At 43.6% G+C, this 18,980-nt stretch overlaps 1 protein-coding gene across 8 annotated transcripts in view; it reads left to right on the top strand.

The window, feature by feature from the left end:
* Positions 1–1,386: 1,386 nt before the first annotated feature.
* INPP5F (inositol polyphosphate-5-phosphatase F) overlaps positions 1,387–18,980 on the top strand; it is an 84,424-nt gene continuing 66,830 nt past the window's right edge. For 5 of the 8 annotated variants that reach the window (XR_011530413.1, XM_070586823.1, XM_070586750.1 and 2 more), the window contains exon 1: positions 1,855–2,169. Coding sequence is in view for 5 of the 8 variants with exons in the window: in XM_070586823.1 (XP_070442924.1) it covers positions 2,073–2,169 (97 nt within the window). In the remaining 3 variants the exon portion in view is untranslated. Of the gene's footprint in view, positions 1,593–1,854; positions 2,170–3,958; positions 4,195–10,799; positions 10,825–18,980 lie in introns of those variants that run through there. The other 3 variants (XM_070586914.1, XM_070586968.1, XM_070586872.1) reach the window with 3 other exon arrangements.

Below are 18,980 nucleotides of genomic sequence, written 5' to 3'. Positions count from 1 at the left end.
ACAGGTAACAACCCCAAGCAATGGTATCAGTTAATGATTGACTGCTGTTTTCTGGCAGATTTTTCCAATTAATTTCATTTAAAACAGTGATGCTTAATCCTGGCTGCACATTAGAATCCTCTGGAGAGCTTAGGAAAAAAAAATACTGATGCCAGAGCCCACCCTAATTAAATTCTGGTTTGATTGGTCTGAAGTCTAAGCACTGGTTTGTCTGAAAAACTCCCCAGGTGATTATGTTAGTTAGCCAGGGTTGGAACCATTGATTTAAAACATCAGGGAAAGTTCCAATCAACTAATCAATGGTTTTAAAACAGTTACAGCAGCACTGTTTTCTTCACATCTGGCAATGTGTTCCATTACAAAATAATGAAATAATTTGCATAACATACTTGGTAGGGTTTTCTCATTATCTATTCATTTTTGCTAAGTAAAGTCAACATATGGCTGAATTCGACAATAAATCTGAAACTGATGGTTCCACTGAACCTTCTTATCACCTTCTTATCTCCATTATCTTCTGTGTCCAAATCATATCACAAAGATTTGATGTGGTAATCACTGGGCTTGAGCTTTATGTTGAGGTGTCTGGGCAGCCCAGGAGGCATGGTACTTATCAGAGATTCCAGGTCATTTTGTCATCATGGGACTTTCAGTGCTATGGAAATTCAACAGAGAAATCAGTGTGGGCTGGAATAATTAGTAATGTGGAACTCCTTCCTGCTTTTGGGCCTTGTCTCTTTTATCTAAGCAGGTTACAAGTATTGCCTCCCTTTTCTAGTGTCCTACCGCGTCTTTTTCCTTTCCCTTTAAAGCATTAGAAAAGGCAAGAGATAGGAGTAGGAAGACTCACTGATTTATAAAACGGGGAGTGTAATTAAAGGTCATTTAATTCAACCACCGCCTGAGACCAAGAGACTTTCCCAGGATCACACAGCTAGATCACACCTGGAGCTAGGCCTGGACCTGGGAGCCTGACTCCCAAACCCCATTCTCTTCAAGAAACCACCTGGCCTTTCAAGATAGACAGCTCAGATACCCGGGAGAGCTTCCTCCTTCCACAAGAGGTTCTCCAGCCATCTTATCCTCGTCAAACTGGGCCCTTTCCACTTCATTAACTGAGGTTTTATTCAGTCTTCTCAGACGCATCCTACTTAATACGGGGCGCAACAGCTTCTGAACTTTGCTCCCTTCCTCCTCACTAGAGCCCTGTGCTGCTAATACTTGTGTATCTTCTATTGTTACATGCTCCTCGTTGATGTGCATTTATTGAATGCCTGCTGTTGTCAAGCGTCATAAGGTTCTAGGAGGAAATACCCAAACAGAAGACGCCCCGCTCTGCGCAGAGCCCCCGCAGCCAGCCCCTCGGTCGCATTTCCTGGCTAGCCTAGTCTGGCCCTCTGCGGACAGCTCAAACCCGGGAGGAGGGAGTTTCACGCTGGATTGGGGGTGTCGGCCTGGCTTTTCTCAGCGCTGGTGAAAGGAACGAATAACCCCCAGCATGGGTGGGGAGGCCCCATGAGCAGGCCTCTGCTGCGAAGGCTGCACGGAAGGAGGGCGGCCAGCCTGACTCAGCCACCCCGGGGTTGCCGCTGGTGAGGAGAACGGCCGGGGGAGGGGCCTGGGAAGAGCGGGAATTGCGGGGAGGAGAAGAGGGAGGAGGAAGGGCCGCAGGCACGAGCCGCGCGGGAGACCCGGGAGAAGCCGGAGAAGGCGGCCGGAAAGGGCAGCGAGGAGAGCAGAGAGCAGAGAGGCGGAGGGAGGGGGAAGGGCCTGGGGGACGTCGGGGGAGGAGCCAGGGGAGGGGGGGCCGGGGAGGAGCCGGGGCGGGGTCGGGCAAGGGGCGGGGCCGGGGGAGAGGCGACAGAGGCCGCGCCGCCGCCGCGCGTTCTACGGCCGCGGGTCCGGCTGCCGGGGTGCTCCTTTAGCCGCCGCTCCCCGAGGCGTGGGCTCTGGCGGCCCCGGCCGACGAGGACGCCCCGCGCGCCCCCCGCGGGCCGCCGGGGTCGGGGGGCCGTGGAGACGCGGGCGCGCCCGGGCCGCCAACGCCGCCTCTCCCGGCGCCCGGCGCCGGCATGGAGCTCTTCCAAGCCAAGGACCACTACATCCTGCAGCAGGGCGAGCGCGCGCTGTGGTGCAGCCGCCGCGACGGCGGCCTCCAGCTCCGACCCGGTGAGGCGGGCGGCGCGGGCCCGGCGGGCGGGCGGGCGGGGGGCGAGGAGGGGGCGCGGCCGGGCCCCTCAGCCCGGGCAGCCGAGCGGGCGCCGCCTGCGGCCCTGCGCGCGGGGCGGGGCGGGCGGGCGCGAGCTGTCAGTATTTCCTGCCCCTCCGCGGGGGACAAAGGGCCGGCGACCCTCTCCCTGCGAGCGCGCCTCCGCGCCGACATGGCTCTGGAGGGCGGTCGGGAGAGCGGACCCGCCCGAGCCGAGGACCCCGAGACGGGGTCGGGCCGGCGCCCCCCGGGAAAGTTCGATTGAGGTGCGCCTGGCCTTGAGGGCCTCTCAGATGTCCTTCGTGGCAGGTTCTGGGTTCGAATCCCGATCTCAGACCAGAAGCGATCGCGCTGGTTCGGTGGAACGTCCTGCCGGAGCTTCACCCCCTCTTGACATCTGTGTGCTTCTGGTCCCTTCTTATTAAAGGCGTGACTTCGTTCTGGTTACCTCACAGGCACCCGGCGTAAAGCACCTTTTCTTTCATTTCAGTAGTACAGCTAAGCTGTATTGCAGTGTTGAACTTCGAGTGTTTTTATGTGACTCGGTACTGTGCGAAACAGGATGTATTGTGGGTCCGTGCCTGGGTGTCATGTAAGCTGTTATGAGCTGCCCGAGTCTGCACCGATTAGTTTGCGTTGGGAAAACTAGTTCACAGCGGTGAGTTATAAACAGAACGGTCCAGGGCGCGTTTCCTTTGTGAGGGGACTTGGTAGCACCTCCGCCTCTGAGGTTGCCTGTCCTTTTTCCTAATCGCCTCAGAGATCTTTCATTTTAGGGGAAGTGAGAATAGAGGTTTTTTTTTTTAAGTATGCTTTTTTTTTTGGTGAGGAAGATTGGCCCTGAGCTAACATCAGTTGCCAATCTTCCTCTTTTTCATTTTTTTCTCCCCCAAACCCCAGTACATAGTTGTATATTCTAGTTGTACATCCTTCTGCTTGTGCTGTGTGGGAGAGGGCTCAGTATGGCCTGATGAGCGGTGCCACGTCCGCGCCCAGGATCCGAACCTGCAGACCCGTCCTGCCCAACTGGAGCGGAGGAACTTAACCGCTGGGCCTTGGCTGCTCGGAGAATAGAGTTCTTTAAAGAAATAGAGCATTTCAGTGTACTTGTAATTCTTATATGTACTCTAGACAAAACTGTAGGTGTTAACTGAAAAGTATGAAACGTCCAAATGAGCTTTTTCGTATCACGGCAGCGAACGTTCATAGGATGGTTTCCAAGGACGTGGTTCCTTAATATATTATTCGCAAACCTCATAACAAGCTTACAAAGTCGGGGGTGGGGGGATCCTCTTTTTCAGGTGTGAAAGCTTGAGTAATTTGCTCAAGGTCATGGAGAGGGTAGAGCTGGCCCCCAGAACCTGGCAGGGCCCAGTGCTTTCTTATGGAGGCCTGCTAGTTAATTTGCTAGAGCAGGGAAGGAGATCTTATTGTTCCTAGGCTCTGGGTGTATTTTCTTGCTATTACACTTTACTGCCTCTATTCAGAATAGAGGAGAAACTGCTGCACCCAGGTAAGGGTCTTGATGATCTTGGGACAGAAGTTGTTGTAAATAGGCTAATTTTGGCTGGTCTCCAGTCATTCTCTTCTCTCTGCTTCTCCTGATTTGACCATTTGCCTGGCTCTTCCCCACACTTCCTTGCCAAAGTTTGGGTAAGGCTTCAGGTGCAGCTTAAAGAAACGTAGGTTGAAAATTCCCAGGCTGCCGAGGAGCCAACTCTTTGGATTCTAAGAGCTTATCTCTTCCAGCCAGGTGGAACTTGAGATCATCTCCATCCAGCTCTTCGGCAGGACCCTTTCTGCACCTCATTTCTTCAACTACAGAGTGAGGATTGGGCTTTTTAGACCTTGTACATAGTGAAGATGTTTTTTAAAACAATACCGATTTGTTCATGTACGTCTTGGAGGACAAGAATTGACGTGTTGCATGAAAAATGCTCAGGAAATCTCTGGGTGGTCATCTGTGTATTCGGCGGTGAGTTGAGGTGTGTATAAATAGAGTGGACTGGGTTGTCTCCATTTGTAGGGCTGCTGTCTCCTTTCTCTTAGCCCCTAAGATTGACAGAGATGATCCAAGCTGGTGGAATTATATGGAACAAGGTGTGGCCACCAGAGTCCTCTGAATAGGACGGGCTTTATGTGAATTGTGTGTCATTCTGTTTGGTTTAAGATTGTTTCTTGTACACAGTAGGCTCTCCAATCCTGATGGCTGCTTGGGGATAACTTATTCCCCTTAAGTGAAGTGAGTCCACTCTTCTAGGATGCTGGCTGGGGACTTACCCTTCAATGGAAGCATTTAAACCCTTACTTGTGAGCTGAAGAAGCTCAGATGAGCCGCAGAATTAAGCCTTCAAGGAGTATTCACAGAGTAACCTGGGCCTGCATTTTGGCTTAAGCCATACGGTTTGAATAACTGTTTATATATCCAAAGTCCACATCAGAAGTCAAGTTAAAAACTTTTTTCTGAATGAAATGGCTGTAGTCCTTGCAGTTAAGTCTATCTCACTTCTTAGGATGTTGCAGATCACAGACTGAAGTAGACCGAAAGTCTGGAGGAGGGAAGAGGCCATTGTAACCATTTTGATGTGCAGGTGTGTAAGTAGAGCCAGTGAAGAAGGAATCCCGCGCACTGGACTTGACCAGATAGTTTGTCCTGTCCAGCACTCAGGGTCCTTTCTAAAGAATGGCTGTTTCATAATGGTATTTTAATTGGGTAAGTGCCTTTCAGGTCTTTTTCTGTAGAATCATTTAAACGTCTCTTCATTTTATTGGACCTTTCCCCTCTACTTTTATGGCCAGTTTTGCTGCTGTTTGTAGTGAAAGCATTTAAAATCATTCGTTGTTTCCTATTCGATATTCAGCTGAATAGGTTACTGACCACGTCCTTTTCTTTTCCAAAGGGGAGTATTATGAGGCCAAAAAAGCCTATGGGTATTGTGGTTTTTGTATTTGTGGCTATTGAACAACCTGAAACAGGACTTTTCCTCTTCCTAGAGATATCAGAAGAATCGGTATTGATATTTAAGGTTAAAATGACCATTTCCTTAGCCTGGAATGTTTGTAGCTGTTAGCCCCCTTTCCTGCCTAGTTTCTTCTGTTAAGACCAGCTCAGATGCCACCCCGACCCTGTGCTCACCCTAGCCTGCATCCTTGGGGCAGGATTATTGGTCTCCCTTATTGTGTTTCCAGGTGCTTTATACACTTAGTACACACTTTGATCGTAGCCCTTACTGCATCATTTAGTAGTAGTTTGCTTCCTTCTTCCCCAGTGGACAGTGCATCCCCCACGGCAAGGCCTGTCCTTTACTCGTCTCGGTATCTCTGGGCTTTAGCCTGCTTAGGATGCAGCAGGCATTTTTGGTTGAGTTGAGCTGAATTAAATTTAAGTCCAAGTTTTCTCTCAGTAAAATCATTGCCATAAAAATAGGATGTTGAGTTATGTTTATTACTCATTTTAGGCTCTATTTTGAATATCTTCTAATTGGGGCAGAAAATCTCTGTCCAGCTGAGTGAGAAAATAGGAGGAAAGGTGCGTTTCCACTTGTGTTATTTTTCTATCTGATTTAGCATCACCTTTTTTTTTTAATCTTTGTGGTAGTATTTATTTTCTTCTTTAATATTATTTAAAGTTTTTCGGTTCTCTTCTAGCTGAATAGTTGAGTATTATTTTTTCTGGTGTTTCCATTTTTTTAAGGTTAGCGAGTAGTCCGTATTCATACGAAGCACTAGTTTTTGGTGGATGCTTATGTCTATTGCAAGGTAATACCACCAGAAAAAAATATTTAGGTGGTTTTATTTTCTACCAGGGAAGATGATGAAGCACTGTGTAAACATTCAGTAATCTCCTGAGAGAAGAGTTTTACTATCTGAGAATAAGGATTGTAATTTAAAGACTTGAAAAGGAATATAATACAGTCCTCTGTTGGGGAAGGGTGATATGGTCTTATCGCTTCAGTCTTAAAATTGTTTCCACTAGTCCTGTGGCTTTGTCTGATATGACGGTGTTATATAATTTACTGCTGCGTCCTGCGTCCTTCTATTCTGAGGCTGAGTGACCATGAAAGATGGTAAAGCATCTGTCGGAGACATAACATTCATAAGCACGTAAACTATATATAGAGAGATGATACTCTGATGAATGCCAGTGAACATTTATTTTGGGGGGGATATTAGCCATCAGAATTCACAGAAACATAAAAAAGTGCTCCTGTTCTTCTTAGTTATTTTTTGACAATGAAATTATTTTTAGTATGTCATGCAGTTAACTTTTTTGAATGAGAAGTTATAGTTATGGAATTGAAGTTCATGTAACTTCTCTCTTCAGGAGTCATATTTTATGAAACTATATTCAGTTTATTTAGAGTTTTATGTCATTTGGTATTTACTTTAAAAAAAGATTTTGAACTTAAAAAAATCATATTTGCTAAAAATTCACAAATTACTGTGACAAAATCTAATAGGGCGTTTAATTTAAAAATTAATTATTAAATATATTGTAAAAATCGGCCTTAACCATTTTTGTTGTTGAATAATCAGGTTTTTTCCTAGTGTTTGTAGTCTTCACTTTCTTTAAAACAGCTCACCAGTTTTATACCCAGAACTGCTTTTTACCCTATATTTTGTATTTCTAGCAGGCTAGCAGTTGGACTGAACAGGTCTTTGTTTATTTTTATGAACATTTATTTTTATGCTTACAAGTAGAAAAGACTCATCTTTCCAAAGATTTTTCCCCTCTTCTTTGGTTTTCAAAAAAGAAAAGAGTCTTGCTAAGGGGACTGATGACAATTTTTGGAATTGGGGTTTCCAGATTGAGGGGAGTTTTTGTGCATATTTTGTCGTTTACATTGTCAACTGAGATTAATAGTAGACATTAACAGTAGCTTTTATTATTGAGCATTTTTCTGAACCGGACACTGTTCTAAGCCTTTGATATGTACTGTTTAATTTTATCCTCACAATAAATCTCAGGAGGTGGATTTTATTGTTATCCTCATTTAACAGATGAGGAAACTGAGGCATAGAGAAGTAATTTATCCAAGTTCACAAGGAGGGAGAGACAGGCTTCTAACCTCGTATGACTCCAAAGCCAAATTTTCCTCAATGTTGGCAAAAATATTTTATAAACCTTCTACCTTCTTGACTGCAAAGGTATAGGTTTTATATTTTTATGAATAGTATCTGAGCTGTATCTTTAGCTATCATAGTCGTTGTAGTGTAGCCTATATAGAGAATAAAATAGCCTCTCAAATGTAATAGCACACACATTGAGGAAGGATCTGTATAGAAGGAGAAGGCTGATAAGGAGACGACTGGTTTGTTCTTTGACCCTACACCTGCCCTGCCTCCTTTCTTGCAAAAGTAGTTTATATAGTTACAGGGAACGCCATTATATAATAGATTGACTAGTTGTTTTCCTAGTTCTGGTCAGTTTATCCGGTTTCTCTTCTTAAGTTTTTGGAACATCTGCAGTTTGGGAAGGGAATAGATGTAGGGTAGATCTTTGAACAGAAACATTGATATGTACTGGATGGGAACTATTTCAGCCAATGATGAGCAACCCGAGGCCTTTCCAGTCTAGCTTTGCGAGAGTCCTAGATCCAATTTCACAGGCATCCTTTCAGAGCATAGAAAGCAGAGAAGGAACGTGTGGAGAAAAAGTCTTTAGGGCAACCAGCTTCAAAGAAGGAAGGAACCTTTGTAGAAGCACAGATTCCTGGATGCTTGTGTTCTGACCAGGCCATAGCCAGCAGAGGCCAGGACTTGCCAAAGGCTGGCTTCAGAGGAGAGGCGATATCAAGGCCTGTTAGGGTAGAGGATGCAGGTGTCTGAAACCAGGGTGCCCTGACAGCTTGGTCTTTCGGGAACCTGGCTGCGTTGGTGCTGCTCCAGGATGCCCAGCAGCACGGCTCCCCCTTGTCCTACCTGCCCCGCCTAAAGCCGCCCAAGCGTGGAGAAGAAGTAGGTTCTTTGCCCTATCCCCAGCACCTGGCCCACAGCAGGTCTTCTGTAAAAATATATTGAATGAATTGAAATCATTGTAGTCCCTGGTCGACCCTGTGTACTGTGAGCAGCAGAGGGGTTGTTGGGAGGATTAAATGGAGAATATAAGAACAGGAGACTAGAATGCTGTTTCTCTTGCCAGCTAAAAAAATCGTGCCACTTTCTCATTGTCATTTTATTCAGTAAAGGGGAGACTAACTTTTACGTCTGTGGGATTCAATAAATCTGTTCTCTGTTTAAATGAAAATAAATGGGACCTGAAGACGTTTTATTTTCCTGTAACTGGCTCTTAGGCAGAAAAAAAAAAAAGTTGCCTTTTGCTGATTTTCTTCCTTGTCATTGATGACAAAATTAGCTGATGTGTTTGCAGATAGATGCTAGACTATTGGAAAATCCAACGAGTTTGGCTCTGCTATTGATTCAGTGAGTTCTCAGTAGTCTAGCCTTAGAGTGGTTTTATGGGGCTTTAAATGTGTTAGATCTCTATAAGCTGTATTACTATCTGTGTATCTTTTTGTTAACTGTTCTGTTTGTGTACAAATATGTTTTAAAATATAACCTTTTAAAATCTAGTCTTGCAAACCTAAGTCCGAGAAGTAACAGCAATGTCATAGAACCTCTAACAAATAATTACTCATGGGGCTGGCCTGGTGGGGCAGCGGTTAAGTTCGCACATTCCCCTTCTCGGTGGCCCAGGGTTCGCTGGTTTGGATCCCGGGTGCAGAAATGGCACTGCTTGGCAAAAGCCATGCTGTGGCAGGCATCCCACGTATAAAGAGGAAGATGGGCCTGGATGTTAGCTCAGGGCCAGTCTTCTTCAGCAAAAAGAGGAGGATTGGCAACAGATGTTAGCTCAGGGCTAATCTTCCTCAAAAAAAAAAAAATTACTCATTAACTAGTCTGTCATTATCATTATGTGTTAACTGACCATAATTGAGCTGAGAAGAGCATTTGAATTACAGTATGTTTAACAAAATAGAGAAATAATATTTTTTATTAGTAGTACCTGTTGATAATACATTAAGGAATCACATAGAAATAGTATTTTGAAAGTGAGGATAAACACTGAACACTTAGCGTTATAGTACTATCACCACACACACTGGGAGTATCTTAATTAAATCCCGTGCTCTGCTAGCATGACTCATTTTGTGGTTGCTGTGAGACCCTTAAAGGAACTGCTCTCATTCACAAAAAAGCATCCACGCCTGCCTGCCTGCTTTATAAGGCTCTTGAGTGAAATACGGGTTGATTTTAGGTCAGTGTTCCTTGGTGGTTTTTTTTTAAGTTGCTTCATTTTAATTTCAGGTTCTTTCAGGTTTAACTTTGCATTTCTTACACTTGATAGTGGGATATGTAAAAGTACATTCATTTTCTTTATGCATCCTGTTCGCTGAAACAGCTTTTCACTTACATGCACTTCAAATTCCACGGTTTCTGCAGCGGTCAGTATTTGCAGTTTGAAACAGTCATAACATCTAACCGGTAGAGAATTTTAAGCATGCCATAATGTTTTTAATTATAGTAGTTTGCATGTATCATATTAATGATGCTTCACAGTATCATTATACATTGCCTTTCTGCCTTCTGCCTATTTCCATCATAAGATACCTCCCCCGTCCTGCCCCGGGGAGCAGTTGTGGTGGGCAGATCAGAGGTTAGCAGAGCAATAATTTGCTAGTCTCCTTCTGGGCGGTTGTGCTTCTTGACTTCCAGAATTCATGTCTAGTAGCTAGTGCCTTTATCCTGTCCCCCTTTGCACCTTTCAGCTACTACTCCCTTTTCTCAAAGCAGCAGCCCCATCTCCCCCATCTAACTAATTTGGTATTCTATTTCTTTCTGCTTCCAAATTATATCAAGTCTGAAATTCTGTGAAGTAATTTATTCTTTCAACAAATATTTATTGAAGACCTGTCTGCTGGGCATTGTGCCAAAATAAAAAGATGGCTAAAACAGTCTCTACCCTAGCAAGAGTGTGGTCCGATAAGGAGAGACCCAACAGGATGCTAGAGTGGCGGGTGCTGCGATAGAGCTCTAAGACAGTTCCGTGAGAGATTTGAGCTGGGGCTTGAGGTTTGAGGTCTGTGTGTGTGTGTGTGTCTGTCTGTCTGTCTTTTTTCCCCAAGATGGTGAAAGCCTAATGAAGAAAATGGGAAGAAAAGTGCTTTTTTATTTGATTCTGTGAAGTTTTTTCCAGCTGTAAATAGGCTGTGATTGTTTCTCTCTGTGAAGGGAAAGGCCTGGAAGAAACTGGCTGTCTGCATTTGTGGACTTTCATGGACTTTTTTGTCATACCAGAAATAGCTCTCTGTATGCACAATGCCTTCGTTCTAATTGGGTTCTCAAAAAAAAAAAAAAAAAGCTCATGAATGATTGACTTTTAGGAATGAATAGTGCCTGACTGGCCGGATTGAAATGGTACTGGTTTTCCCCTGTACCCGCTCCCCTCCCAGGACACTGTGCTGTGGCCCCTGTTGTTTGATCTAAAAGCAGTTTGTTTGAGGCCAACTAAAATGGCAAATCCTAGACCTGATGGTGGGTTTGAAGGCAGAGCTTTTTGTTGGCAAGGACCTATGGCGGCAGAATGACTCTACAGCAATCCTAGATGGAAGAGAGTAAGTTAGTTTTGAGCAAAGTTTTCAGGAAAAGCTATGAAATTATTTAAACACCGGTGGGGAGAAAGGTTGCATCTCTTTAATGATCGAAGTGCTAATTTTGTGCATCTTGTTTAAGAGCTCTAAAATGAGTTAAGGAAAATACCAACTGTTAGCTTGACTATGCTCTGATTTAGCTCTCAGAAACCTATTTCTGAAAGTTATTTCAAAGGACAGTTTTGGGGATAGCAAAGGTGTGAGGGATATGTCCCAACATATTACTATGTTTTTGGGTGTTGCGTGATGAATTTATTTTCCATGGATTTATCTAATCCTTGTTTCAACTGTTTATATTTTTAGCTTCTTAAGGTAATGAGTTTGGAAAGTCGTAATTTAAGCTGTACTTCCCTTCATTTATTCCCAAACTATGTCTTTTAAATGTGTGTCTCCTAGGCCAGTATTCTGAATGTACTGTGAAGTCCACGCCTTTCATAATCTTATGGTCCTCTCGGACCTAATGATGTCCTCACCTTTCAAGAAACTCTTTCTCTTTAGCTGTCCTCTATTCTTTTTTGAGTTGCAGTGAGTCTTTCTTGAGATGCGACAGTTAGGACTTTATGCTTCAGGTGGAGAGTCAGAACTTTTAGTTTGGATATTGTAGAGTTTAGAAAATGATTTCTAATGTCCTTCATGATCATGATCAAAACTTTGTGACCCTCTTGCTGCACTGTAATTAGATCCCCTTTTTAATAGAAAAATCTAGGAATTCCTAAGATCCGTTTCCTAGGTGGTATCTCATCTTTTAAGTATTCTATGGGTTATTTATTTTTTTAAATGCAAGGCCTCTTCCCCCCGCCTCCCCCTTTTTGGTGAGGAAGAGTGGCCCTGAGCTAACATCTGTTGCCAATCTTCCTCTTTTTTATGTTCTTTTCTCCCCACAGCCCCAGTACATAGTTGTGTATCCTAGTTGTAAGTCATTCTAGTTCTTCTATGTGGGGTGCTGCCACAGTGTGGCTTGATGAGTGGTGTGTAGGTCTGAGCTCAGGATCGGGACTGGTGAACCCCAGGCTGCCGAAGTGGAGTGAGTGAACTTAACCACCTGGCTGTGGGGCTGACCCCCTCGGGTTATTTTTTTAAGTGAATTTTTTATACTAGCTTACGCCAGCTTTTCTGCCAACTCAGTATATTATGAGATCTTTATGCAGTTTATGGTACTTTATTACACGAAAGAGTTTAAAGTTGTACACGGCACAGGCATGGTCTTTGAATCAGACTGATAGGATAAAGCTAAGCTGCTGATACAGGGTCCATCTCGTAACCTATAATCATTTAGATCAGAAATTCTCAGCCTGGCTGTACATTAGAATAACCTGGGGGAGACTTACAAAATACCTGTGCCAGGGCCCTGCCCTAACAAGTTGAGTCAGACTCTGAGGAGTGGGGCCCAGGCATCAGAGTTTTATAAAGCTCCCAGATGATGTAATGAGCAGCCAGCATCAACAACCATTGAGTTGGAGTTCACACTGAGAAGTCACCAGCTGCTAAACTTCTAAATTGGACCAGCTCTTTAGCTTGCTGAATGCTGGAAAGTAATTACCATTAGAGAGTTCAGAGAAAGGTGTATCAAACTTTGCATGTATAAGATGACACCTGAGTCAAATTAATCCTCAACCTGTTTTCCTGGCCTGATTAAATTCTGAGAACCGAAACATGGATAAGCTAACAATTGGAACTTTCAGTTCCTCATTTTAGAGCTGTTTTCCTCATCTGTTTGACTTTGGTGATTGTCTTTTCAGAGCAATAATATCCTTTGTCTTTAGCAGGAAATGAAACTTGGATCCAATTATTTATGCATACTCTGGCACCTTTTCTTCCCCCATGACACAGGTGAAACTGCCTATAAACTTCAGCAGCTGTGCAAAACCCAGGCTAGTTCTTGGGCTAAGGGTGTGCCATCACTCTGGGCTCTTGGAATGAATGACTCATGCCCAGCAGGCACACAGTACTTAATCACTTGTTTTGTGTGTATCAGGAGGAAGAGGGCATATGAAAATAGAAGACATGTACTGCCAAATGGATCTGAAATAAGGGTGGAAATGTTGACCTAATGGGTCAAACATTGAGCTTAAGCAAAATACTTATGTCTTTGAGTGTATGTTACTTTAATTATTTCACTAATTAAAATTTGGCGTTGTTTCTAAAATGTTATACTTTTGTAATTTGTAAGGAACTCTACTCTTTACTAGATAACTTTGATAATCCTAAATTTTAAAACTTGTTTGCAAATTTCAAATGTTTCTCTTTTAAGTTTGTATGCCACATTGGAATATACCTTTTGAAGGAAGGATTGGAAAGCAATCTGTTTGTTGGAGCAGATCAATCAAATAACTGTTTTTTGTGAAAGAATGATATAAGCCCACTGGTCATTTTCTCTGCTATTCTGATGCCTTCCACTTCAGAGTAACCATTAATACTGGTGACATGGTCTCCATTACTAAGCATAGTTGCTACATATGCTTAGACTAATATCATCTACGTCCACATGGCATCTGTACAAACAGACTCTGCTAACGCCAACTTGTTTTATTTCCTTAGTGAAGAGTAACAGATTAAAAAAATACACATACACAAACACATTTTGAAGTGTCTCTTGTGTGCCAGGCACTGTACTAGGCAGCAGAGGCACAGCAGTTCACAGAGACACACGGAGCCTCCCTTCTTGTGCCAGTTATGTCGCCTGCTGCAGGCCTACCTCTTATTTTTTTTTTTTAATGCTTTTTTTCTCCCCAAATCCCCCCGGTACATAGTTGTATATTTTAGTTGTGGGTTCTTCTAGTTGTGGCATGTGGGACGCCGCCTCAGCATGGCCTGACGAGCGGTGCTGTGTCCACGCCCAGGATTCGAACTGGTGAAACCCTGGGCTGCTGAAGTGAAGCCCACGAACTTAACCACTCGGACACGGGGCGGGCCCCAGCCCTTCCTCTCTTGTCTCTTTGTTGGTATGAGAAGCCATGGGCACCTACTAGAGATTTTAAGATACTTTAAAGTTTCCCAGAATTTTTAGGTAAGTCTTTCATTGTGAGAAATCATGCTCATCATTTATTATATTTATTGAAAGATAAATGCTTTTATTAAAAGTGGCTGTATAGCAAAGACTGGTGTTTGGGGGTTTCCTTTAAAAACAATAGGGGCTGGCCCCATGGCCAAGTGGTTAAGTTCACACCTCCGCTTTGGTGGCCTGGGGTTTTGCTGGTTTGGATCCTGGGCCTAGACGTGGTACTGCTCATCAGGCCTTGCTGAGGTGGCATCCCACATAGCACAAGCAGAAGGACCTACAACTAGAAGATACAACTATGTTCTGGGGGGCTTTGGGGAGAATAAGAAGAAGAAAAAAAGAAGATTGGCAACAGATGTTAGCTCAGGTGCCAATCTTTAAAAAAAATAAATAAATAACTGAAAACTATAAAAACTTAAGATGTTAGTCTTATTAAAAGTCAGTGAAGGGGCTGGCCCCGTGGCCGAGTGGTTAAGTTCGTGCGCTCTGCTGCAGGCGGCCAAGTGTTTTGTTGGTTCGAATCCTGGGCACGGACATGGCACTGCTCATCAAACCACGCTGAGGCAGCGTCCCACATACCACAACTAGAAGGACCCACAACGAAGACTATACAACTATGTACCGGGGGGGCTTTGGGGAGAAAAAGGAAAAAATAAAATCTTTAAAAAAAAAAAAAAGTCAGTGAAGAGCCAGCCCTGTAGCCTAGTGGTTAAAGTTCAGCGAGCTCTGCTTCGGGGCCTAGGTTCGGTTCCTGGGAGCAGAACCACACCACTTGTCTGTCAGTAGCCATGCTGTGGTGGCTGCTCACATAGAAGAACCAGAAAAACTTACAACTGTACACAGCTATGTACGGGGGCTTTGTGGGGGGAAAGGAAGAAAAAAGGAGGAAGATAGGCAACAGGTGTTAGCTTAGGGCGAATCTTTCCCTGCAAAATAAAAATAAATGAGTAAATGGAAAAGATTTTTTAAAAATTCAATGAAAATAAGCAATTGGTAGGAGAAATCCACTCTTGGGTTTGCTCTTTCATGCTTGCTTTTACTCGTTTATTCATTTGGTTCAGTAACTATTGAATGAGTGCCTGCTATGTGTCAAACACTGGGCTAGGCCACAAGTGTACGGTGGTAAACGAAATAGGCATAGAATTACATAAACTGATAGAAGCATTGAGACTTAGTAGTCTGTCTTTTAAGTGGTTAGTTGAAATGGTACATTTATTATAATTATTTATATATTAGGAGTTATTTCTACCTTTTATTTATGTTTTCTATTTATTGTGCTTTTTTCTTCTTTTTTTTTCCCCCCCACCATCTTTTCCTGTCTTCCATTGGATATGTCGAATTTTTGTCAGGTATCTTTCTGTTGCTGATTAAAAGTTATACATTCTTTTTATATTCTTCTATGGTTTCTCAAGACTTAGGACTCGGTACTTATTTTCTCATACGTAACTAGAGTTTACCTATATCCATGTCTTTTTCCCAAGCTCTGTTTTTACGTCTCTTTAGACTCTTCCCCGTCTGGATTCTCCGTCTCTCCAGTGTCGGTGACATAGAGGAGGGAGGAGCTGGCCGTCGTGCTTGGTTTGCTGGTTGGACTGGAATTGGGTTGCCGGGACTGAGACTGCCTGTCCGGTTTTGAGCTGCATTAGAGCTGTAGCTCTATTTTTCATACTGTGAGGAAACAAAATTCTGGGGTTGTATCTTGGCGTTGAGATTTTCGTAAAACGATATTACTCTGAGAAGGCTTTCAGGAATGATGGCCTTACCATAAGATTTAGTAAGTCAAAAGCATATTGAAGTTGGGTTTTTGTCTTTTTAATCTTTTCCTTTTTTTTTTTTTAAGGCCATATTGTAGACCCTTGATGTAAATATCTTCGAGGAGATTTATCAAGTGGTAGGAATCTGGAATTTTAAATGCATATGCATTTCCCAACTTGAGATGAAAGTTATTGAACATTCACATGCCAGACGTTGTGCTGGACACTTTTACATAATTCTCTCATTTAATCCTCATAAAAACCCTAGAAGTTAGATGAAATTCCCATTTATGACAGAGGAAACCAGAGCTGAAAGGGTTCAGAGACTGCAGTAGAGCTCGGACTCTCCTCCTGGGATGCCGAACCAGGCTGTGCCCACATCACACCCACATGTCTTGACTCTGTCCAGCCTTCCAGTTCGAGAGTCAGCCCCAGGCTGCCCTTGTCCATACTCCTGTCTGTCACCTGAATCTTTGCCTTTAGGCTTGTGCTCTCCTGTCCGTCCTCTACACACTGGTCCTTGTGTTCAATCTCAAATACAAATCTGCCCTGTCTGGAGATAACAGCTCCTGAATTTACTGTCTGTTCTCCTCCAGAGCTGGTCCCCAGGTTCTGGCTTGTGCAGCTGGAATAATGGTGGTGCACTGAAAGCGCCATACAAATATAAAATGAGAGTGTTAAATGTTCGTTACCTGAGAATTTGGTAGGGAAACTTTTGGTGGTAGAGGTATGTTAGAAAGAGCCCTGGACTGAGAGTGGGAAATGGTGTTTTGATTTTGACAAGCTGTGTAATGTTGATCACTTTACCTCTGCCAGCCCTGATGCCTTTATCTGAAATAGAGCAGATGGCTTTAGCTTTGCCACTTTAGATAGTGAACCCTTCTAGCATGTTTTCACTGCAAATTATCTGACTTCAGTTTGCCTCTCCATTACATATGATACCTTTATTCGTCTATTCAGCATCTTGGAGCCTGCTGTGTACCCTGCACTGGGCCATAAAGCTAAATGACACTAGGTCTCAGTGAGTTTCCTGTTCAGTCAAGGAGACAGGCAAGTCAGTAATTAGGTGCGTTAAACGGAAAGAAGGTGCCATGATGGAAATGTGAGCAGGGTTCAGTGGGGCTGCAAAAGAGATCCTCCTGATCAGTTCTCCTGGGTGGGTGGAGTGGGGAATGTGTCAGGGAACACCCGTGACCCTTGTTCTGAGTCTGGAATGAAGAGCAGGCAGAAGTGGGTGTGGAGCAACATTCCAGGCCCGGCCTGTGCACACTTCTGGGTGACTGAAGGAAGACCAGGATGCCGGGGGTGGGAGGCAGGAGGAGGGTGGACAGGACCAGCCCATGCAGGGCCTTACAAGCCTTTCCAAGGAATTTGGACTTTGTTCCTAAGGCTTTGGGGAATAGAAGTTATACGATAGGATTAGCAATGTTCATATTTATTCCTTTTTATGCTTAATATATTTCTTTCACAATATTAGACAAACTAGACTTTAGGGCAAAGAGCATTATTTGAAATAAAGGCATTTATTACATCCTGATAAACAGAGCAGTTCACCAGGAAGATATAATAATCCTGAATCTGTATATGCCTGACAACATAGTCTCAAAAAATGTAAGGCAAAATTAAGAAGGAAAAAATGGAAAAAATACACAAAGCATAAGATTTTTAAAAAACAAGGCTTCTCTCAGAAACTGTTAGTTTAAGCCTTCAAGAAATTAGCAAATACATAGAGGAGTTGAACAAAATAATCAACAAAGTTGATGTTATGAGCCCTTACCCCAAAGTTAAATAGTGTGTTCAAATGTTTGAGGTCCATAGTGAAAAATACTTAAAATCATGACCTGGTGAACACATACATATATGTATGTTCCAGAAACAAAAGTTTCATGAAGTGTTTCCTTTTCCATGGTGCAGTTTTTCAGTTTTCTCTTCTATTCTGTATCATTGCTCTTACTGTTTATCTTCTTATACAAAATATAAAGTGGATTTTGTGACCCACTAATGGATTGACACTCTTTTTCTTGAAAATACTGAGTTAAAAAAATATGCTTTTCAAGCACACATAGAACATTTACAAATTGCCATTCTGGATTCCCCTCACCACGCCAAGCCTCTGCTACCCCCATGTTCCCCTCTGTTGTTCACCCTGCTAAAGCAAAGATAACTTTGACTCCTATTTTTACTGAGTCAGGGCCATCTGATACATTCATCTGCTTCTTGTCTCCATATCTATATTTAGCCTTTCATCTTTTCCTCCATTCTTAGAAAACAGTAGTGTCCTTCCTTTCCAAGGTTAACTATTACACCTGTACTTTTTTTTTGAGGAAGATTAGCCCTGAGCTAACATCCTCTGCCAATCCTCCTCTTTTTGCTGAGGAAGACTGGCCCTGAGCTAACATCTGTGCCCATCTTCCTCTACTTTATACGTGGGACGCCTACCACAGCATGCCTTGCCAAGGGGTGCCATGTCCGCACCTGGGATCCGAATCGGCGAACCCTGGGCCACCAAAGCAGAACATGTGCACTTAACCGCTGCGCCACTGGGCCAGCCACTACACCTGTGCTTTGGATTTCATCATCTTCTATTTTCTTTTCCTCCTTTAATATCTCCTCTGGTCCTTACATCTAGACATTTCTCCTTGATCATCCCATCATGAACTCGGTCTTAATGGATTTACCTGGTTCTCTCTCTGGACCTCAAAGATTATCAATGACTATTGTTTTTAGTCATTAGATCACAAAACTTGGTCATCTTTTTAGTTTTTTTTCTAGTTAAAATTTTAATTTTCTTGAATGGCTGATGTGTTCACTGGTTTGAAATGCCAAAGATGCAAAAGGGCATTGAGTTAGGAGGGTCTCACCCCATTATCTCCCGGCTGCTGTATACCTTGTCTTTCCTTTCTGCCTTGCTTCCTCTTCCTCTTCTCATCCATGTCCTTATCTTCTCCCCCTCAGGAGAGAATAGACGTTTCATGCCATCTTTGATTTACTCTCTACCTGTCCTTGGTATAGCTTCCTTTGAGGTGTTTCGTGTTCACCTCTTCCTGGGCATTCTTCAGCTCCTGCCCACCCCACTCCCCAAGCTAGGCTAGCTCCAGGTCCTTTCACTTCAAGACTCTTGAAATACCTTCTAGTTCCTTTCCCTGCACTCAATCTCCACTTCCTTTCAATGCCATCAGTGAATCCCTGGCTGCAGTCTTGTCCTGTCATTATCTGCCTGCCGTGGTGTCCAGGAAGTGCAGGCTCATTGGTGTTTTATTTAAGTCTCTCCACAGTTGGCCTCAGTTTACTTTTTCCAGTTTTATCAATTCATTTCTCCACTATACCCATTGGTCATCTGTTCTAGACTGTTCGCTCCTTTGTTTTTG

Source organism: Equus przewalskii, chromosome 1 (assembly GCF_037783145.1).
Source record: "Equus przewalskii isolate Varuska chromosome 1, EquPr2, whole genome shotgun sequence".
In the NCBI taxonomy this organism is placed as follows: Eukaryota; Metazoa; Chordata; class Mammalia; order Perissodactyla; family Equidae; genus Equus; species Equus przewalskii.
Note: the sequence above shows the minus strand (reverse complement) of the source record. Positions and strands in the feature narration are given on the sequence as shown.